Source organism: Maylandia zebra, linkage group LG7 (assembly GCF_041146795.1).
Source record: "Maylandia zebra isolate NMK-2024a linkage group LG7, Mzebra_GT3a, whole genome shotgun sequence".
Classification (NCBI taxonomy): Eukaryota; Metazoa; Chordata; class Actinopteri; order Cichliformes; family Cichlidae; genus Maylandia; species Maylandia zebra.
This window is the reverse complement of record NC_135173.1, coordinates 3,647,304-3,669,928: the sequence shown is the minus strand read 5'-3', so window position 1 is coordinate 3,669,928 and position 22,625 is coordinate 3,647,304. Positions and strand designations below refer to the sequence as shown.

Sequence of the window (22,625 nt, the reverse complement as noted above, 5' to 3'; positions counted from 1 at the left end):
TGTTCTCAGTGACTTTGATTCCCTGGATGAACGAGACCAGGAGAAGAACAACCAGTTAGCTTTTGACGTGGCAGAAAGGGAATTTGGCATCTCACCATGCATGACGGGCAAGGAGATGTCCTCTGTGGTGGAGCCAGACAAACTCTCTATGGTCATGTACCTCAGTCAGTTCTATGAGATGTTTAAGGACACAGTGCCACCTGGAGGTGAGAGATGGTACTACAGTGGGAGTTTTTATTCTGTAATTTTCTTTTGAGAGACATCGTGACGATCTCTGATCAGAAGGGTCATTTACTCAAAAAAAAGTATAATCTTGAAAGAACTTTAAATTGCTATTTTCTGTTAATGTTCTTATTTCACGGATATCTGTTCAGATAACCAAAATCTGAGTCCAGAAGAGAAGGCTGCGTTGATATCGAGCACAAAGTCTCCCATATCTTTCCTTAGCAAGCTGGGTCAGAGCATAGCAATCTCCAGAAAACGAAACCCCAAGGTCAGTGTCTGAAACATGCCAGTATATCTCACTTCTTCCTAAAGCAACAAAATCAGCATTTCATCATTTATTTATTTAACTTTTTTTTTGCTGAGGGGGAAAATAGCACATGACTTTTCTTCAACAGGACAAAAAAGAGAAGGATTTAGACGGGAAGAGAAGGAAAACCAGCCAGTCTGAAGATGTGAGTATTTCTGACAGCAGAGCGTCTCAGATGTTGATCTTGTGATTAGTGCTTGAGCAGTCTAGCCAACCAGAACCAACTAATTAATCCCACTAGACTGGCAGTGATTGCCAAAAAAGTTTAGCTGTTTTGTTGTGTTTTTTCTCCCCCGACTACTTTCTCACAGGACGAGGTATCGAGGACCAATCGTGACGACAGGCCATCTGTTCCTGCGATCCTGTCGGAGAGAAAAATGGATTCTGCTGCTGTGGGGAACAACAACAAAGTGAAGGTCATGGCCACCCAGCTGCTTGCTAAGTTTGAGGAGAATGCTCCCACTCAGCCTACAGGACTCAAACGACAGGTATGGAAGAAACTGGTCGTCTCATTTTGTGGTTTTACAGCTGGTGGAAATCAGGATGAAGCCACAGGGAAAAGATGCAGAGGCCTACTGGATGTTCTAGGAGCTGCGGTTATATTTGCACACTGACTGTGTTTGTTTTCTTAAATCAGCATTGTGATGAACATGTGAATATCATGCTTCATGTCATGACCTGTAGGTCACTGTTTTAATGAGCCCCGCATGCTTATGTTGGTCAGGCTCTGTATTGTTCCTGGGACATGTGGGTGGACTCACAGTGCTGACTGGGCTCGGAGGGCTTGGGTGAACTGGTTCGCAGTGGTCTGGATTTCTTGCCACTGATGACCAACAGAGCAGTGGGAGGGAGAAGTGAGCTTTTGAAACAGTAGACAATAGTGCTGGCGGAGAGAAGAGAGACGTTTTGTAATTGTTTTGGGAAAACTTCTTCTGGTTTGTGTGCCGCTGAAATCTATGAAGATTGCAGATAAGGTCCTAAAAGTCTTATAAGAGTGATGCTTTTTTTTTTTTTTTTTAGGTTAAAAACGTTCTTTTATTTACATTCTGCATGACATTTACTGTGCATTGTCTCTATAAATATAGAGTTCACCCCACATGATGCACTTATGCTGTCTTGTCATTTCCTTATCTTTTCTGAAGACATATTTTCCTACTGCTGCGTCTCCACTCATACATGATTCACTTCCTTCTTTCTGTTGCTCTCTCCTTGGTTTCCACCCTCATTATGGACCATTTCACGATGCCTTGCATGGTTATTCTGGCCCTTTAATTGGCCATGCTCGCTGTCACTCATCTTTAACTGACTACAAAGGGGGACTCGCTGCCCAATCTGGACCGTCTTTTGCCCCCTTCCCCACCCCCTGTGAAAGAGCCAGTGCGTCTGGCACCTGTCCCAGCATGGAGAAAGGTAAACATTAGCCCTGTAGAGACTAACAGCTAGACTAACCATATATCCCCGTGGTGTTTCATAGTGGGGAAAGCCACTTTGTGTTGAGCTGTCGGACCCTGAGCCCACTTTGTAGTGGGCAGACTTGAGATCTGTTGTGTGAGATTTGGAGAAACTAACACAGTAGCTTGTGTGCAAAACTGTTTGACTGTTTAACTTTCCAGTCAGATAGCTGCACGGTTTCGTGTGCGTGCGTGTTTGTTTGTGTCCAAGAGAGATGGAATTAGAAGCAGAGTCACAGTCATCCTTGCTTCTCCTGTCTTGGTTCAGAGACGCACACAGCAGCAGGAGAAGCTGAGCATTCGGTACAAAGAGATGATCAAGTGTCAGACGTTGCCCAGCAGAGGGGAACAGGTATGGTTAGCTAGCTAGCTATGGTTAGTTATTTAGTTATGTAGCCTCCCCTTCTTAAATACATTGGTGTTTTGGTCTAGAAGCAAGTGGAAGAGACTGTAGCCTCACCAAGCATCACATGACTGTTTTACAATAAAATTGTTTTCGTTTCAAAAAAAGTTTTTGTTTAATCACAACAAAACCTTCCCAGTTATTTCACGTTCTTAAAAAACATCTATATTTATATTTGTGTTTTGTTTGGTAGTTTATTTCTGCACAACTGCATACAAAGGCCAAAAGGTTGATCCTGTTCATCTGGACATCCAGATGAACAGGATCAACCTTTTGGGATTTACTTACCTGGATGATTGAGCATGCATCGAGACAACTGCATACAAAGGCCACAGAAACACGGTCGTCCTGTGTGACTAAGACTTTAACCTGCACAAGTGCAACTGCAAAAAAGAAAAGGAGTGAATGACTTTTGTTATAAAAAGCAAATTATTTGTAAAGAAAAAATATTTTACAGACAAGTTTTTAGTATTCTTGGTGTCACAGATGGAGAAATGCAGCTGGATATGGAGGCAGCTCTGCACTCTAACTATGAATAAAGAAGACGGTTTATGTACTAAAAGAAATAGTGAAGTTTACTTTCAATTAAAAAAAAGTGTGCTTCAAAAATATAACGTGTCTCTATAAATACGCAAGTTAACATTAATGAAAACCAATGTTTATAAATAATAGCATATAAAATATAACCGTTAAAAACACCCACGACGTCAGTCTTTCCGCTTGTTCCTTTTTAGTACTGTTCTTCTTTTTACACCTCGTCAGTGATTGGCTGGACTCTCTCTAGCCTTCATTCTTCATGGCAGGTTCAACACAGTGCTGGAACATTCCTTAGAGATTTTGGTCAATGTTGACACGATAGCGTCACACAGTTGCTGCAGATTTCGCACCTATGATGTGACACACCCGTCCCACCACATCCCGATGGTGCCCATCTATTGAGATCTGGTGACTGGAGGCCATGCAAGGACTATGAACTCATTGTCATATCCAAGAAGCCAGTTTGAGATCTCCGTTCATGCTGGAAGGAGCCAGCATGATAATATGGGGCACTGTGGGCATAAAGGGTGTCCGTGGTCAGCAACCATACTCAGGTACATTTTTAAACAATGTTCAGTCGGTACTAAAGGACCCAAAAAATATCCCCCATGTCTATATACCATCACCAGCCTGAACCGTTAATAGAAGGCTGTACCTTCATTATGTTGAAGTCAAATTATGACCCTACCACCTGAATGTCACAACTCATCAGACCAGGCAACATTTTTCTGCTCTTCTATTGTCCAAGCTTGGCGAGTCAGTGCAAAATGTCCTGTTCCTAGCTGACAGGAGCAGCACCCGATGTGCTGGCCCATTTGCTCCAAGGTTCAGTGTGTGGTTCATTTTTCATACCTTGTGTGTAATCACTGGGTATTTGAGTTTCTGCTCCCAGCAGTAGGGCAGGGCAAAAATATTTATCACGATATGTATTTGAAAATTTGCGATAACGATCTAACTGACGATATAATTGACGCGAGACAAAGTACTTTACAACTCCACAACTTTGATGGTTTTTTTTGCACTAATAATGTATTTTCACTTAAACAAGCAGCTGTTTTTTATGTGCATTAAAGCTATATAACTATTTAACAGTGTGGATGCAAATTCCTCGCTGACAGTTTAACCAAAAGGCGTTTCCAGTGGAAACTGGCCGACATATCCTCAGCATAACCATGTATAATATCCACAAAACTTAAAAAGAGGTTATACACACACAATACGGTAACATTATGTTGAAGCACAGTACGTATCACTCCGCGAGGCTCCTGACTACGACAGCTGTAATGCTCCGACAATCCATCAAGAGTAGCGGCTTCGTAGCTTAGCAAAGTCGTGCTACAACATTTTTGACAGATTTTCGTGCGCCGTGTACATAAAATCCATTCGAGGTCAGTAAACGCAACCAGAATTCATACATAACGCACACCGGATTATAAGCTGCACGGTCCATTTTTCGGAAAATCAAAGGATTGATTTTAAGTGTGCCGTATTTTCCGAAAAATACGGTAATAAGGACGGCCCGCTAGCATGCGCTACCAAAAAATGTGATTAGGTGTATATCTGACGGACGAAAGCTAAACCAGTTCCACACCACTGAAGTTGCAGCATTTTTACAAACCAGTTCTAGTTCATCCGTTTCATTCAACGATCCACTTTCGCTCTTCTCATTCTGCGTCGCCGCCAAGCTTTTTCCGCCATGTGCGTATGAAAACAAAGGCACTGCGCATGCGTGTTTTACCCATATTCTATCGCGATATTTCATAGTCTTGTCATTGCCTAACATTATACCGATATGGCCCTGCCCTACCAAGCAGTCTGGACGTTCTCCTCTGACAAAGCATTTTCACCCGTCCCGCTGATTACTGGATGGTTCCTCTTTTTCCATCCCGTTCTCTGTAAACCTTAGAGATGGTTGTGAGGGAAAATCCCAGTAGATCAGCAGTTTCTGAAATACTCAGACCAGCCTGTCTGGCACCAACACCCATGCCACTTTCAAAACCCTTTTCTTCTGCATTCAGATCCTCATTTTGAACTTCAGCAGGTAGTCTGGACCACGTCTACATGCATAAATGCTTTGGGTTGTCGCCATATGTGTAGCTGATTCTCATTAACAAAGTGGCCGCTGAGTATAGTTGGCTGGCCTAACTCAGGTCGACAGAGCACCATTAACTGCCAGAATCAGTTTCCCCTTGCTGACACCTGCTGAAGTTGCCTTTTCTTGTCTCTTCACTAGATTACACATTCACATCACAAGCACTGATTTAAGGCCTCAAATTCTCCTGTTTAAAGAGAATTAATTCACTGCTGTTTTAAAATTCCCTCTCAGTACACAGTAAGTCCCCAGCTGCTGAGTAAATTAGTTGAAAGTCGATTGGAAAGACTGTAAATAATCTTGATAATCCCAAGTACTTCTCTACGGAGAGTGTTTGGAATGGAAATGTCTCAGAAAGTCGCTCTTATATGCTACGCGGTTTGACGTTTTAATTGTCAATATTGGAGAATTTTTCCATGCTAAACTTTATTTTGAGGTTAATTATAAAACCACTGGAGCATATTTCAACTGTCTTTCCTTTTTTTTTAGGGGTTTTTAGGCTTTTTGCCTTATGCAGATTGTGTGTGTGCGTGCGCCAGGCTTTGATATGGTTGTTGTGTGACTAAGCCTAACAAAAAGGAAGTAAGATAAGATAAGATAGAACTTTATTAATCCCTCGGGTGGGTTCCTCTGGGAAACTACACTAATTCTATTAACTACTTCTCAGTCATATGTATAAGCTGCTACAAATGTAACCTTTTTATTCTTACAGGTTTTGTAAAGCACTATGATATCTCAATGCAGTGTGAGATGTGATAAGTTGAAGTTCAACCATATTCACGTTTAGCAATAGCTCACCTATTATTTTTTTTCTTCATCATCATCTGCTGCTCCTGCCCCTCATCTCTCAAGGCCAGAAGTGGCGCAGACCAGCTGTACAGCTCGGGCTCTCGGAGCTGCCCAAAGAAAACCATTCTGCTCCCTTCTTCCTCCTCCACTTCCTCGCTCTCTCTCCACTCAGAGGTGACACGCAGTCTGCCATCTGTGTCTGTTTGTGTCTTTCTGTCTTCGGCCACAAATCCATGGCCGACCCATTTAGTATCCCCTTACTCTCCCGCTCTAATTATGTGTCCCGAACCCCTGATTTGGCCTCTGCAGTGTGTAGCATAGATGAAAACAAAATGCCGTGTTTCCCCAGGAGGGCTTCAGTCTTGTTTACTTCCCTTGTGAGTGGGTGGTGTCTGTTATTATCAGAGTAGTAGCTTGTTTTCATGCTGACTGGTATATGTTGTTGGGGTGTGATGGCTTGTAAACATATAGCCTCAGGAGACCTGGGCTCATTTTGATTTATTGTCAAGCACTGTCAGGGTTCCTGCATTACAAGCTGTTCTTTAAATGATAGTCAGCAACTGTGTTTTATGCTCATGTCTGTGCGCTCGGTGCCAACTGAAGTGTTAATACACTGTGTGTGTGTCTGCTCATTTCTGTCTTCAAGCATGAATGTAAAAGTCTGGAAGAAGAGGAACTTGAATACTATGAGAGGCCTCTGGCACACGGGGTAAATGACCGACTGCATTCATAGTCGTCTTGCCTCTGCCGCTTCTGTTTCAGTGGTTACTCAGATTATGGCTCGAGTATCTGTAATAAGCTGTTTTAAAGAAAAAATGTCAACATATTAAACAAGTCGCTCATTAGCTCCACCAAAAGAAATCGAGTCTCAACTGAGCTCCCTTGACAGGAGTGGATGCCACTGCACCCAACTGACCCAGGACCCATTCGCATACCTGGTATACAGGAGAGGGCTGAGCGCTTAATCTCCAGGTTTAAAGGCAAACCCGATAAACCACCAAAGGTGAACACTGTACATGAAAATTGCGGTTTCTAAGTGTTTTATTTGCCTCATTTTGTAGCCTACATCCAAGAAAGCACGCTAATGGTATTGGAGGCTAATTGTCACCCCTTCCCTCTCCCTCCCCGAAGCCTAAGAAAAAGCCGTCCCGTTTCTTTTTAGAGCAGTGGTACATGTCCCGAGGCCTGACTGGGGCTCCTGGTTCACCACTCTCCTCTCTTGACTCTGCCAGAAAGGTTCTTTTTTATTTTTTATTTCTTGGATGCTGTGGACTGAGACTCAACCTGTGGCATGTCAGGAAACTTACCACTCATAGAAAGATTTTTGCTACTAACAGGTAGGGCTGCCACAAACGATTATTTTGATAGTCGACTAGTCACCGATTATTTTTGCCATTAGTCATCAGATCATCATCCATTGGACGTAAAACGTACAGCTTATTGCACCAGCAGCATCTGCTCTTATATAACTATCATTAGCTTACAGCTTTAAGTGTTTAAGGTATGTGCTAACTAAAAATAAAGACAAGATGATAGTTTGTTAAATTTTAATGACATTTGCAGATTGTTTCGGTGAAGTTTAATAAACTCCTTGCTATCTAAAATATAACAGGACACCGGAGTAAATTCTCCAGCATCTCATACTTCTGATAATCAGCTGTCTGCTTGACGTTTATTCAGCTGTGTAAAAACTATAACTTTAATCTCAGCCAAACCGATTTACTTAGGAACAAATAAAACACTGAAAAAAGCCAAACAATAACATTGTTAAGTTATCTAAGTGACTTATATATCATGTTTAACCTGAGTAGCGAAACACGGTGGGTTTGAAAACGATTTGCCAGGAGTCCGGTGTTCCCACAGCTCTAGTGACCCTAGCCCCCTGCTAGCTATCGAGCTAGTGGGTAACAGACGTCTCCGAAAACTTCGGAGCGCTTTTGAAAATATGTGGTGTCCTGATAAACTGAGCAGATATTTGAGGTAAACACAGCTACATTCCCGCCTGAAAATATGTTAAACGTTTATTTTGTGACCCAGAAAGAATAATAAGAGTAATATTAAAACTAACTAGCTGCCGCCATTGTTGGAAACTGAGCTGGGCCGCGCTATGAATTCTGGGATACAGCTTCTTCTTCTTCTTCTTCTTCTTCTTCTTCTTCTTCTTCTTTGGGGTTTAACGGCAGCTGGTTCCTTGTACATGCAGTGCTGCCATCTTCTGTTTCAGTCCATTATTACACTCTTAAATCCTACCACTTATTCCTGCGGCTTTTGTGATCTTACAAAGCTTCAAACGACGCGTCGACTATTAAATTAGTCGTCGACGATTTTGATAGTCGACTAATCGTGGCAGCCCTACGAACAGGAATTAAAGGCTCACTTGATTGTTGCCAATCGATGCTTAAGTATCTCATATCTGTTGTTTTTGTGCTGAATACACTCGCTAACTAAAGGAAATTGCTTTCATTGTTTATTTACTCACTGCATAAATTAAAGGCTTGTCAGCCTGAATCTGAGAACAATGACAGCAGTCTATGGCTTTTACCACAATGAAAAGGAGATTTCATATTTAGCAACGTTTTCCTCACCATACGTTCCTTTGGTGATTTCTCTGCAGAAGCCAGCAAAGCCTCTGGACTCTGATGGCCAAATGCCCTTGTGTGTGCTTAGTATTCAGGAGAGGGCTGATCAACTTGCTTTACAATTTGAGGGCAAGCCAGTCAAACAACAGGTGACTCGAACTATCGACACAGACGGATGATTACAGGTTTAAATATTTGTACATTTTTAACAAAAGCACTTTTTTTGGGTCAACTTTGTCTCACCTAAGTCTTTAACTGACTCTAGAGGAAAGAGAGGCTGTTGTTACAGCAGGATATTACAGAATAAGTAGTAAATCATAATATCTTCTCAGTTGAATACATTAGTATTCTTCTTTAGATTTACTTGAACTTCTAATAACTCTCCTCTCTCCCTCTTTGGAGCCTAAGAAAAAGCCATCAAGCTTTTTTATGGAACAGTGGCGCCTGGCCAGCCCCCAGAGTCCCCCTGATTCTCCCCCCACCACGTCTGACACCTTGAGACAGGTAGTCATTTTATGCCTGGAAGGAATGGCGTGTCGTGGCGCTGACACACTAAACGTGCACTTGGCCTGTCAGGAAGATGATGCACCTCACTTTCCAGCACAAGTCGCTTAACGTGATCTCACCTGATGTTTGCTTGAAAGTCGGGCTGCTTGTTTAGAAATGCGAGCAAACTCATTTGTTTAGCACGTTTGCTGTGATTAGTGAGTGCGAGTGATCCGTCACTGTGTCTGAACAGATATTAAAGTAATCTTAGCAGAACTCTGTTATAATTCCCACGCTTATTTGTACTCAGTAGCTGATTTGGATTTTAAGAGCAGCTTGGCAGCAAAAATCTCATCTAGTGTAATTCCCATGTTGACGAGCTAACTTTCAATTTAGCAGAGCGGTGCACAGTAATAGTTTTCGTGGCTTAGGTTTGCCACATGCTACAGTCGACCTAGATTCTTCCCTTTTTAAAGCTCTTTGAGGTTTCATAGATTGAAATCTAATCCTGGTGTAGATTAATTCAGAATTCGATCCAAAGATGATCTCATATGCCAAACACTTGCTGAATTTGGGAATTAGCAACGCAGCTTTGCAGATTTTTGCAGATTTTTACAGATTATTGCAGCTCGTTTATATTTACGGTGCAGCATGAGTGACTTTGTGTGTGCAAGCGAATAAAAACTGCATGACTGCTTTAAGCGAGTTGTCTAAACACTGTGATAGTTGATCTTTTTCCAAATCCAGCTCTTGGTAGTAAACCCAACATGAAACTTTTGAGGTTTTTCTCAGGAACTGTGTTCGCTGCTTTTGGTGGAGCCTCACACACGTCTGAACACTCGACCAGTCCAGCGTGCAAACGCTTCCTTTGTCTTGTGTAAATTCCCTGTTAGACACCATTGTTTGTCTGCTGTGTTTGAGCACTTGTCGCACACACACCTCTTCCTTCTGTTTTTCACGTTGTTTTTCATCCATCATTTCTAATGTTTCTCTACCTGTCCTCTTATTTTTCTTTCTTTCTCTCATTGCTGTTGATAGCAGTATGTAAGGATGTACACAGGGGGCGTTAGCTCATTGACCGAGCAGATAGCCAGTCAGCTTCAGTCTCCCAAGCCCACACATGTACCTGAAAAGAGGGATTTGGTAAGCACTCGGGTTGTAGAGTAGAAGGCATGTGGCTACACAGATCACTGCAGCGCTTCCCAGAGAGTGTGTTTTTTGCACATTGTGCTCCTTTTATCACATTTGAACTTCCTTCTCTCCCGTAGCTGCAGAGTGTGTTTTCCCAACGAGTCCCTGTAATTTGGACTGCTGCTCGCCTGCAAGCATCCCTCTCTCACTAATGAATAACTTTGGAATTGCTGTATTTTGGAATCATTAGCTTGTAAATAATATCTGTATCCTTCAAACATTTGTAGTGACCTGATGTGAGCGTCTGGCTTAACAATAACTTTCTCCTTGTGCACCAGTTTGAACGTTTCTCTTCATTTATAAATAAAGATTGATTCAGTACTTTTTCCCTTGCAGGGCTCGCTCAGGAAAGAATTCCCTGTCAACATCGGAGGCAGCGATGTTTGTTTCTTCTGCCGAAAACGTGTGTACGTGATGGAAAGGCTGAGTGCCGAGGGGAAGTTCTTCCATCGCAGCTGTTTCAAGTGCGACTACTGCGGCACGACTCTACGACTGTCCTCTTATGCGTTTGATGTCGAGGACGGTAAGCTTTCCAAATGGTTTCAGCCCCACGTGTGCTTATATTTCATTAACTACAAGGTGAAATAGACTGAAATGATCTTGAGTACGATATAATGACTAAAGTGTAAAGCTGCAAAGATGATTCTTCGTTTGAAGACATACAATCTAGAAACGATTTTGACTGTGTGCACGTTTGCTGCCCTCCTGTGGTGTGATCACGCCATGGCCTCTCAGCCTGTTTTTTTTTTTTTTTTTTTTTGAGCCGAGGAATGCAGCAGAGCCATCTTCTGATTCAAAAAATGAAGTTACAGCCACATAATTTTTCAAAATTTATTGGTTTTAAATATGTAAAAGACAGCTGTAAGAGATTTTTGCGGTAACCCCCACCTCGGACTCAGTGCAGTCTTATGATTCCATATTTTTCCATGCTGGGAGGTGTCTATTGTGCTTAAGGACAGGCAACAGATTGTTCAGTGGGACAGTAGCTTTTTCACGGTCAGCTGTGGGAACAGAACCTCCTGATTTTTCTGAATGCACTTGAGACAAAGGAATTGATTTTTTCCGACAGAGTAGATGCAGCCCACAGACTCCGTGAGGTGAAATTTGCCGAATGCGTTTATTTGTGCATTTAATGTATTTGCTTATGCTCTGTGTGTCTCCTACAGGAAAATTTTACTGCAAGCCCCACTACTGTTACCGCCTGTCTGGGTATGCTCAGAGGAAGAGGCCTGCTCCCTCTGCTGCTCCAGTCACAGCCAAGGTCCATTTTTATTTACTTGAAGAAATCCTGGTGGAAATCAGGATAGGGCTGGAAAAATGTTCTGAGAGTGCTCTCATATCTCCGATAGCAGGGCTGATGTTAAAATCATTTGTGTCATTTGCAGGAGAATCAGACCCCCCAAATACCTACTACGACCGTGGATGCCCCTGGAAGGGCGATGGCAGCAGCTGCCCCCTCGGCTGACCTCCAACCCTCAGGTACTCGACTTTCCTATCTAGCTGTGGCGGCTGCGCCCTGGCGTCTGGCCGTGGGTGTGGGAGTCCAGCTAGGCACCCTCCGCCGCACTCTCTCCCGGACCTGCCACCAGGTGGCACACAACCCCTTAGATTCTCCCTTCCTGTTTACCTACTGCATCTACCTCTTCTGCTGTTTCACCATCAATGTCCTGCTCAGCCTCCTCTAGCATGACTTTTGTGTCCCTTCTTATTTCCTTCCTTGCTTCCTTTTTCTCTTTGCCGACTACTGTCAGTGGGATGTATATAGATCTAGTTTGTGTGACCAAAGCTTCAAAATGGTCCTGTAAATACTGTGAGTCTCTCAGTTGCTGAATTATTTCCTGAAGATGCAGCATTCTTTCTGTTTCTGTTGGCAGTCTCTTTATGACTTGTGATTGGCAGATGGATTCAAACAGTGCTCTGGCGCCATAATCTTAGAAGTGAATGGTGCATCTTAAACCTGTTTGTTTCTTGGCTTGGAAATTATAGAGAGCTGCTCAGAATTCCTTCTGGTCAGCTCTCCAGGCAGCACCATTAACCCTTTGCATAGACCTCCTCATTGCTATTCTGGCTTTTACTGTGAAATGTGGAAGTAAAGTTTAGCTTTCTTAGCCCCCAATCCCCCCCCCCAAAAAAATATATCAGTTACCCACTGGTGTGTACATTCAATCTCTATATACTGTTAATGATTGCTATAGAGCTGCCTGTTTTTAATGAAGAGCCAAGCTGTACTCTTTGGTGATTGTAACCCCGTGTGGCCTGTGAGTGCTCTTTTTTTAGCTCGACCTCCTCCTGTGTGACGTGTTTCTTTCTCTGTAAGTTGTTTTGCACCTATTAGTATTCCTCTTCCTAAAACTCACTATTATATGTGATAAAGTGCCTGTATCAGTGCTGTTGTGAGCTTTACCTTTCCCCTTCCGATCAGAGCATCTTAAAACTGAGAGCTTTACTAGTGCTTGCATTGGTGCTTGGGACTGGAGTTTTGTTTTCACCCCCCCTTCCTCTGCCTTCCTGCATTCCTCAGCCTTTCACCCCCCGACAGATTCCTGCCAGAACCACTTGTATTTGCTCGACGTAGTGCGTCTCATCTGCAGTAATTGCTTTGCACACTGTAGCTGAATAAAATCACGGATTAGACTAGAGAGAGCTGAAACCGGTAAGCTTTGCAGAAAATTAATATTTGAAACTTTAATAAGTGAAAGTGTTAATAAGTGTAGGCCTGCCGCAATGTGGCAAGTGTAGTTTATAACTTCAGATGCAAGACTTTATTAAATACTGTAGTCATACTGCAGCCGTGCATACTATAATATATTCTACATTAAGATTAGACAACAAACAACTGCTAATATATTGGTGGAGGTTTGCAGTCAGTGTAAAGTACTGTAGAACAAAGCAATATTTTGCAGGTCTATACATTCGTCAAATATGTGTGCTTGTGCTGCACAGACACCTCCACAAATACATATGCATTATATGGTAAGGACATCCCATGCTGCTGCAAAGTTCAGCAACTGTGGAGTTCTTGGACCACTAAATTAGTGTTTGCAAAATAATAAGAGTTAGACCACTAAACCAAAATCAACCACAAAAAAACCAAAACAGACCCCCAACTGCTGATAGAAGTCCAACCCTGGACTATATCAGATGAAGTAATTACAGTGTTTAGTGATGCAGGTTATTAAAGTATAAATATGTATCAGTTTAAACTTAAGTCTCTCTCTTCTTTGCTGTTTTACGTACTTTTCACTTGTTTTCGAGGAAACATCTATCGTCACATTCATATGAGTCACACATACAAAATAAACAGGATTCAGTGTCAAATATCACACATTTAATGAGATCATGGGACTTTAAGGCATTGGCCTTAAAGCAGTGCTAGTGCTCTTTATTTCAATTAGAATTTATCTCTAAGTGACAAGATGACGGCTGTACTTCCATGATAACTCTATTTTAACCCATTTCACTGTCATGAACCTTTGCCAGAGGAAATATTGTCAAAACATACAGTTTTAAGGTTTGCTTCTCAGAATGGGAACAAGGCAAGGCACCAATCTTGTACATTTAAGTATAGAACAATGGCTCTATTTTAAAGTGTGATACCTATTTGTGTTTGTTGATCTTATTTGCTGTAGGAATATTATCTAATGCAATAAATTCAGTAATAGATCTTAAATCGGTGTCTCCTTGTCAGTTTGTCCTTAATGTACAAGATTACTTTGGTTAAAGTTCTGGCTGCAGATGTGGATGAAAATGCACCATTTTACTAGTTGGATGTGTGATGGATTTGATGCTGTCGCTGACGTAGCTTCACACATACACTGCCAGAATTTGCATCGGTTTTCACATCAGCGTTCACAAATACATTGGATTTAGTTCGGTCCTGCTTGCACCTGCCTGATCATCACCTGCACGTCTGTGCTCTCTCTCCTCTGCTTTCTTACCTTGATCCTGTACCCCACAGTGCTGGAAGTGAACGGCCTGCAGGAACCGAGCCTAGCTAAACGCCTGAAGGGAACTCCAGAACGCATTGAGCTGGAGAACTACCGTCTGTCCCTGCAGAGGGAGGAGGAGCTGGAGGAGGTGCCTGAGGAGACGCTGGCGGAGCACAATCTGAGCAGTGTGCTGGACAAGGCCACAGATGCTGACCTGGGTTCTAGGTAAGATTTTAACAACATCCGTTAATTTCGTTTTTATGATATTCGGTTTTACCCTTTCTGCCGTTTAGTGTTCAGCGAGTTGTTTAAACGATCTCTAATAAGACTTTAAACAAGTTTCAACTCTTTGGGCGACTATTTTAAGGACGTCCAGTCACGCAAGCAGCTCTGGCTATGCGCACAGAAGCTCCACCCACTCTTTAAACTTTTTGTTCGTGACAGTTAGCCAATCACGATAAAGTGGGATAGAAAGGAAGTGGGAGGAAGCTAAAAACATCTTAGTTGGGATTAACTGTGGGGGTTCACCAACGAGCGGTTTGTCTATTTTGAATCACAGAAAACTTCTTTGCTAGAGTCCAGAATCCCTCAGGCTGCTGTGAACGTCTCCATACTTGTACTGTCCTCAAATACTTGCTTTCTTTCATGTTCCCTAACACTTTGCTGACGCCTTTTCTCTACTTTCTGCAGTAGCTCAGAGTCAGACATGGAAGAGGAGGACGAGCAGGAGGATCAAGAAGAGGCGGAGGAGCAGCCTCCCAGCCCGTCAGACCTCGGCGGCGTTCCGTGGAAGGAGGCGGTAGAGCTCCACGCCAAGCTGAGGGGCGATCACTGCGAGGAGGGAGAGGGTGAAGCTTTGGCTGACACACGCAGCAGAGATGGGGAAGTAGATGAAGAGGACGAGGAGGAGGAGGATGAAAATGAGGCCGAAGAAGATGAGGAGTCGAGTGAAGGTAAATTAGTTTTGCATTGTTATTCCCGTGATAGTGGAAATTAATGGTTTCTTTATGCTAATGTGTTTACACCCTATCCAGACTTCAGTGGCCTTGACCTCAGAGCTCCGTGTTGTTTACTGTTTCATGTTCCCGTCACTGTCTGAAACACCGAGTCATCCTCTTGTCTCTCTTCTGCTTGTCTGCCATGTCCACATACAATGCACGTGTATGTATCTGTCTGTGTCATTTTCTTTTTTGATTTATTTTTGGGGGGCCTTTGTCTCCCCCTGCTGACAGAGGGGGATTACTGGCCCTGGGATAGAGAACTCCAGTCAGGCCTTTGGCTGGAGAAGTACCTTACAGACGAAGAGGATGTTGGTACATTTAAAGGTAGCAACGGAAGTGCCTGCGGATGTGTTTGCAGTTACTTTGAATAATTCTGCCTTGTTTGGGTTTCATTTTCAATAATTTCTACAAGAAGCGTGCCTTTGGCTTCTTTATGGTTTGGTTTGTTGTGTTTTTATGTGAGTTTTGTGTTCATCGGTGTTCCCTTTTCATTGTCAGTCCCATTCCATCTAACCTCCTGTTTCAAACCTCTGGAGTTCTTTATGGCATTAAAATACTAATCTGATGAATCAGATCTGATTATCTCCCCCACGGCGCTGCAGTTATGTTTTACAGCTGTGCGACGGAACTGTTATATTTAACAAATGTGTTATTATTTTCTTTTCCAAGCTTTGTACCCTTGAAGCTTACTTTTATGGTTTGGCGTTTTGCAGTGTATTGCATGCAGCCGCCCTTCATTTCTCTTTGATGATTTTTTTCCCATTGTCACTGTATAACTGTCTCTCTGCCTTTTCTCTTCCATTTTGCCCTGTTTTTTCCCCCCTGTTCCTTTCTTCCACAACTACCCTCATCTCTCTTTATCTTCCTCTCCTAACTCACACAACTTTACGCCACGCAAAAATACAAAATCACAACACTTACATTTAGCGAGGAGTCTCCACATCCAACAAGTCCTGCAGCCTGTGGATCCCAGCGCCATTCCAGGTTTGAGAGCACATCTGGAGTCTGAGGGAGACAAGGATGATGGCCAGCTGGCCTCAGCCTCCCAACTCTCCCAGCCCTCTGAGCTCACGCAGCCCTCCTCTGCAGGTAACCCACCCGGGGGCCTATACGCCTGGGAAGGCCGTGGGTCTCGCCATGTTCAGGATCAGGGTGTCTCATTTTGCAAGTGTGGCTGCTGCTGCTTTGTCTGTGTCTGCCACAGGTGGACCCCAGCTTGTTGTTTTGAATTACCTCTGATTTGTACATTTGTGTAACATTGCTTTATTTCTCGGAATGTCTAATTTTGTGTTGAGCCTGTTGTCATTCAGAGTCACTGTTGTTCCTCTGGGGCGAATATAACGCTCTCCAAACGCATCCCAGCGCGCCATTTAACCCTCTCGTCAGTTCCTTTGATTTGATTCTCTTTTGTTCTTTTGTGTTCTCCCATGTTGTTTCTCATGTGTCTAATTGCTTTACTGTTATTTCCCCGCCATCTATCCCTCGTCGTTCTGTATCTTCTGGTTTGAATGTAGCCCCTGCCCACACGTCCGCCCGACACGAGGCAGTGAGAGTCTGGTTGGAGTCCCTGTCCGGAGGTAGCACAGACTCGAAAGGGATCCTGACATCCCGTCTTAGACTCCTGTTCTGTCTATCAGCTGGGCTGGCCTCTTTTCATGGAGCATGCATAAACACATGCAGAGACCAGTAAACTCACAAGCATGCCTGCTGTAAGGCTGTCGAGGTTTTTCTCTCCTGGGTTCAGATCAGCACTTGTTTCACCTTTTGTAACCAAACCTTACATTCTACTCTTCTAATTTCCAAAATATGTATTTTCTTTTGCACTTGCTCTGTATGTTATGCTGTAACGTAATATACTCCGGGGAGTGAAACCACAAGGCACCACAGCTTTGGGAGCTCACCTCTTAATGGCACTTGTACTTGCATTAAGTTCACAGAATGTGGGTGTTGAAGTACATTATCAGCTGATTAAGAGCTTGAATGAATTGAATGAGAGTCCTACACCTCTGTTTGAAGTCCTCGTATAAGCCTTGAGTTCAGAGTTAAAGGCCCAGTAAAGACCTCCGGCAGAGATCAGACCAATTACAAAGTTCTTTTAGTAGTTTATGTGCCCGTGCACTCAGATCGGTCACCTAGTAGTTAAAGCTGATATATAAACTGCATGGATAAACTGCCCCCTCCCCCTCCCAGTTTTGCTCGCTAACCACAGTTTAACCAGTAACATTCTGGTTGTGCTTCTGCTTGGATCAAATATTTTCAGCTTACTAATTTAAAGTTGCTGCATGTAGCTGCAGCCTAGCTGCTCCTTTGTTCATATTAAAAGACTTGGACTGTTTGATTTGTATGCAAAAGATTTTCTTTCTTTTTTTTTTTTTTTTTTTTTTGCCCAAACTCTTTCCTAATGCTGTCTGAAGAAAAATAGATTTTGATTTTTAAAATCTACTCACCTTTTTTTCGACCTTTAATGTTTGTATTCGGCTTTTCAAAATCGGCCTCGATAGCTTTCCACCTCACTGTCAGGATTTCTGAGAAAAGATTCATTCAAGCTACTTTTAAACAGAAAAAAGTTCTCACAGTTATTGTCTAAAGACACGATAATAATGTTCCAATGACTCATTTATTTCCCTTTTTTTCATGTCAGAGCCCTGCGAAGATGAAGTACTCGAAGCCGAAGCAGACGGTCCAGATATGGAGCCTGGCACAGAGATGGATCAGGGTAAACAGTCAAAACATTACAAACAGTAATGAATCCATCAAGTGTTTAACATGCGGAAAATAGCATTTTTGTTTACAAAGAACTCTCTTCATCAAAATGAAACGACTCAGATAATTAAACTTCCAAAGCTGTGTAATAATGAAATATTTGATGTGATGTTTAAATTCCAGATGACATCCCTTCGGATGCGGAAGCTGAGGCTCGTTTGCACCAGTCGGAGCACGATGAAGCGCTTCCCGAGGAAGACAAGAAATCGGAAAGCTTGGCAACAGCTTCCAGTATGGGTACATGTCACAAAACGTTTCTCTACACGATCACGCAGATATGTTTTCCACAAGTAAAAGGCAATGAGCCTTTTCTTCTCCCTTTTGTGAATTCAGAACCATCCAGCATCGGCCTGCTGCAGAAGGACGATATCGTTCTTTTTCCGCTTAAACCATCCCCAGAACCTGAAACCCAGGTGAGATGATGCTTCAGAGGTTCAAAGCGATTAATGGCTTTTACCTGAATCCTAAACTCCTCTGTTGTTTGTTTTGTTTTGTAGATAAGTCCCGTAAAATCTCCTGGTCTCCGCTTTTTTCCTGATCCTTTCATACCTGAGGAAACAAAGCCAGAAAAGATGACTCCATCTCCAACTTCCAGGAGCCCGCTGTGCCCTTCACCTGCTCCTGTCCAGCAGTTGTCTCCTGTTCCCTCACCTACTAATGCTGCTGCTTCTACACCAGTTAAAACCCCAACTTCTGCTTCATCTCCTCCTCTTTCACCCACCAAACCACCTGCTGCCTCTCCACTACAGCCACCCAGTGAGTCACCTCTCAAGTCACCAGTGAGCTCACCAATTTGCTCCCAGCCTACACCCCTGCCCGAAACTGAAGGACCTAAATCTCCCGTCTTTCCTCACCGCTCCATTTGCCCTCTCACAGGAAACCCCCTCTCCCCGATCTGTGCCCAGCCGCTGCCCTGCCATGAACCCTCATCACCCCTCACCTCTGATTCTCCCGTCAGAACTCAGCCCGTCCCCGCAGTCACTTCAACGCCCTTGGCTAAAACCAACATGGCCACGCCAGAGCCTTCAAATTCCTCAACAGAAGAGACGCCGTCTAAAAAGACGGATATCATTGAGGAGTTCTGGTTGAAGAGTGCTGAGATAAGAAAGAGCCTCGGTCTGACTCCTTTGGACCGCAGTAGTAAAATCTTAGAAAGGAGTGTTGTTAAGACTCCACCTCAGGACTCCAACTTCGCTAAGACACAAACAGCAGACGTGTCCGGGGAACAGAAGCCTGCCTTCACTGGCCGGGCTGTCATTCGCAGACTCAACATCACTCTCGAGGGTCAGGTCATTACTCCTATCGCTCCTGTTGAGCCCAAGAGCGATGGCTCTGATAAAAGAGACATCAGCAGCAGCTCAGGCTTGGGCTTGAATGGAAGTGTGGCCACAAGCCAGACGGTAAACAGTGACAGCTATAACACGTCCGACTCGGCTATGCTGACACCACCTTCCAGTCCGCCACCACCCGTGCCTGCTAATCAGTCTCCAGCCGTGCTCAGGCAGCAGAGACACCAGGTGTCCTGGACCAACGGAACAGAAAAACTTCCATCTGAGCATGCCAAAGAGCCAGCAAAAGCCACTACCCCTGTTCCTGCACCCAGGACCCAGCTGAGCCCCGTATCTGTGCCCAAACCAGCACCCAGGAAGGTCTCCTCACCTCAGGCAGCTCCAGAAACAACCCCGGTGGTCGTGATGAGGGAGAAGAAGAGGGAGAAGCCACGGCCGCAGGAGACGAGGAAGTCATTTGTGGAGACTGTGGAGGAGATTCCTTTTGCTGACGATGTGGAGGAGAGCTACGACGACCGGACACCAGACACAAGCATGAACAGGTATTACACTCCGCCCACGAGCAAGCCGAGCAGGGAAAAACCTCCCCTTCATCTGGCACTAGCAATGGAAAATGGTAAACCCAATATCCCAGTCAACCCAGTCTCTAAGACCCAGAGGGCAACTCAGTTCTCTCCAGAAGCCAGGGAGATTGCAGAGGAGAGGATAAGGGCCAGAGAAAAATCTGTCAAGAGCCCGGCTCTAAAAGAAGCTATGGCCAAACAGTTGAGCAAAATGAAAGAGTCCGATGGGGAAAAGGGCGCCTCACCTAAAGTGGCCTGGAATGTAACACCAGACACTGTTGGAAAAAGTAAAAAGTCAGCTGCATCTCCAAAGACATCAGCTGTGAAAGCTTTAGAGTCAAAGAAGTCCGAGGCCCTGTCGGAGCGTTTCTTTAGCAGTAACAAGAGCCTGGACAGCTCGGTGGCTTCGTCAGACGGCTCCTCTACAAGTAAAAGTAAGAAACGAAGCTCCCTCTTCTCCCCGCGGAAAAACAAGAAGGAGAAAAAAGCCAAGAACGACAGCAGCAGGCTCTCGGGCGCAGATGAGACGCCTCCAAAACACAAGTCTCTGTGGAAGGCTGTCTTCTCAGGGTACAAGAAGGACAAGAAGAAGAAGGATGATAAGTCGTGCCCGAGTACACCGTCGTCCAGCTCCACTACTCAGGACTCTGGGAAGAGAAGGACATCACCTCTTGGGAGATCTTCAGGTAAGACTATTCTTCCAAAGCTCATTTCATGTTATGAAATTATTGATTGCTGATTGTTGTCTTTGCTTGTCGTTTGAAGTAGACTTGAAAACTCGGAGAAACCTGAGTTTCTCCGAAGATTCCGACCTGTCCTGTGACGATGTTCTGGAAAGATCCTCCCAGAAGTCCAAAGCAGATGTGAGCAAATACAAATGTCACGTGGTTGTCATTAGGGATTCATGCATGCACAGGCTTGCAACGCCAACCGGAGTTGCCTGGGGTCCTTAAAACCGCCTTTTTGGACCTTTCTTGAATGAATTTTACTCATGCAGGTTCATCTCATTAGATGTAAATCACAACTTAAAATCAAACTGTTGTGAATGAAACTCGTGCAGTCTGGCTTTGCAAGGCTATACATATCATCACGACATCCGCTGTACCAGTTTCTGTTTTGCTTCCTCTCGAAAATGTTTTTCTTTATATAATCTCTTCCACTCCTAGAGGCATGTGGACATCTTTGACCTAGTATCAGGCATGCAGAAGGAGGCAATAAAGGAAGAGACACTGGAAAAGGAGAGGAGGAGGGAGTTGAAGGAAAAAAGGGGGGTGAAAGAGAGGCATAAAAAAAGGGGACAGGAGAAGGAGGTTAAGCGAGAAATGGAGAAAGACGACGAGGAGGTATTGTGCAGCAGGGGTTACATAATTTTGAATTTCAGAAAGTGTCATCTTTCTGAATAATGCCATTTAGCATCACCAATCTTTTAGTTAAAGTTCATATAACGTGCCGGTGGCTTTGCAAGCAAACCCCAGATAAATCTTTGCTATCATTTCATCTCTTTTTAAAGAGTTATTGGAATAAAATAATGTGTATATATATTTTTTTGACCTTGGGAGGTCTCAGAACAAATTATGATAAAAATATTTTCAAGGTCTGGACAAGTGAATTCTTTAAAAGATCGTAATAATTCAATATCCTGAACGCATAAATGGCGTTGGAACTATGCACATATTTGGAACAAGTCCTTAAATTTTAGAACATGAGCTCTTTTATTGGAATCCATTTGCACTCATTGCATTTATGGCTGAAATTCAGCATTATATTTGCCACTGCTGCCGAGTCTGTGTGTGTTTCTGGTGGTTTTAAATAGATAGAATCGTGCTCAGGGCCAGAGGCATGAAGCTCAGATGTACTCCTATTCTCTTTTGTTTGTGTATATTTTGGAAACGTGTACATAAATCAGCCACAACACTAAAGCCTGTGGACACCTGCGTCGATTTTCCCCCACTCAGGGCGTGGCTAGTCTTGCTAATGACCTACGAAATGTATTCAGGTGTGTTGCAACCAGGACACATGGAAAAGTTTCAGGACACCAGACCTCAGGGCCGGTGTCCTGCAGGTTTTAGATGCATCCTTGATCCAACACAGCTGATCTAAAGGCTAAATGATCTGCTCAACATGTCTTGATGGGCTGTATCCCAATTCAGGATCTGCAGCCTTAAAGTACGCAGCCTCAACGATCCTCAAGGGCCGCGTAAGGCCGGAAGTGCGAGGCTTGTGTAATGGGACGGTCTGTTGCGCTGCCCAGGTTGCCTAGCAACCATGATACTAACAGCTGGAAACGTGTCATACAGCTTTGTTTGACAGAAATGAAGGAGAAAATCTTTTGTTCATTTGTTTGTTTCTACACGAGCTTTGATTATTCTCTGTAGGATTAAGCTCAGCTATTGGACGGCGTATATTTTAAAGTAAAGGCTTTAAAACCAAGTTAGTACTAACGTCACTAACGTCACATAACTTTGCCGACATGTGGCCAACAGGAATGTTTAATGTTCTTCGTTATTAAACATTTGCACATAAATAAGTGACATAATATTCAGTACTTAAAGTTCACTCTTCGGGCGCCCCTCATCCGCCGTTTTTTTTTTTTCTTCGGCAAAATTATCCACACCCACCGCCGCGCTATGCATTCTGGGATATGTTGGGCCACGAAGTCTACACCACCACAGCCTTAAAATTCAGGGAAATGAAGGACGCATTTCAGGGCCGCATTTCAAGCAGCCTTCGAATTGGGAAATCCTTTGCCACGTCGCTGTGACGTAATCGGCCATAAAATGCGGCCTTTAAGGCTGCAGACCCTGAATTGGGATACAGCCATGGAAAAGTTTTAGATGTATCCTTGATCCATCACAGCTGATTTAAATGGCTAAAAGACCTCCTCAACATGTCTTGATGTTCTCCAGAGGCCTGGTAATGAACTAATCATTTGATTCAGGTGTGTTGACCCAGGGTGAGATCTAAAACCTGCAGGACATTGCTTTGCATCATGGTGTCTATGCCGCGGTGCTAACCGCTTC

The 22,625-nt window shown here is 43.7% G+C and overlaps 1 protein-coding gene across 23 annotated transcripts in view; it reads left to right on the top strand.

Moving 5' to 3' along the window:
* mical3a (microtubule associated monooxygenase, calponin and LIM domain containing 3a) overlaps positions 1-22,625 on the top strand; it is a 79,306-nt gene that overhangs the window by 43,481 nt on the left and 13,200 nt on the right. For 9 of the 23 annotated variants that reach the window (XM_076885569.1, XM_076885563.1, XM_076885564.1 and 6 more), the window contains 27 exons: positions 10-206; positions 375-493; positions 621-677; positions 844-1,020; positions 1,847-1,942; positions 2,252-2,335; positions 5,868-5,978; positions 6,451-6,513; positions 6,694-6,807; positions 6,936-7,040; positions 8,419-8,532; positions 8,786-8,887; positions 9,908-10,012; positions 10,397-10,583; positions 11,227-11,321; positions 11,446-11,539; positions 14,019-14,214; positions 14,680-14,942; positions 15,222-15,314; positions 15,918-16,079; positions 16,505-16,567; positions 17,632-17,706; positions 17,877-17,990; positions 18,087-18,166; positions 18,251-20,291; positions 20,371-20,468; positions 20,772-20,948. In XM_076885569.1, coding sequence (XP_076741684.1) covers positions 10-206; positions 375-493; positions 621-677; positions 844-1,020; positions 1,847-1,942; positions 2,252-2,335; positions 5,868-5,978; positions 6,451-6,513; positions 6,694-6,807; positions 6,936-7,040; positions 8,419-8,532; positions 8,786-8,887; positions 9,908-10,012; positions 10,397-10,583; positions 11,227-11,321; positions 11,446-11,539; positions 14,019-14,214; positions 14,680-14,942; positions 15,222-15,314; positions 15,918-16,079; positions 16,505-16,567; positions 17,632-17,706; positions 17,877-17,990; positions 18,087-18,166; positions 18,251-20,291; positions 20,371-20,468; positions 20,772-20,948 — 5,182 coding nt within the window. The remainder of the gene's footprint in view (positions 1-9; positions 207-374; positions 494-620; positions 678-843; positions 1,021-1,846; positions 1,943-2,251; positions 2,336-5,867; positions 5,979-6,450; positions 6,514-6,693; positions 6,808-6,935; positions 7,041-8,418; positions 8,533-8,785; positions 8,888-9,907; positions 10,013-10,396; positions 10,584-11,226; positions 11,322-11,445; positions 11,540-14,018; positions 14,215-14,679; positions 14,943-15,221; positions 15,315-15,917; positions 16,080-16,504; positions 16,568-17,631; positions 17,707-17,876; positions 17,991-18,086; positions 18,167-18,250; positions 20,292-20,370; positions 20,469-20,771; positions 20,949-22,625) is intronic. The other 14 variants (XM_076885571.1, XM_076885573.1, XM_076885572.1 and 11 more) reach the window with 12 other exon arrangements.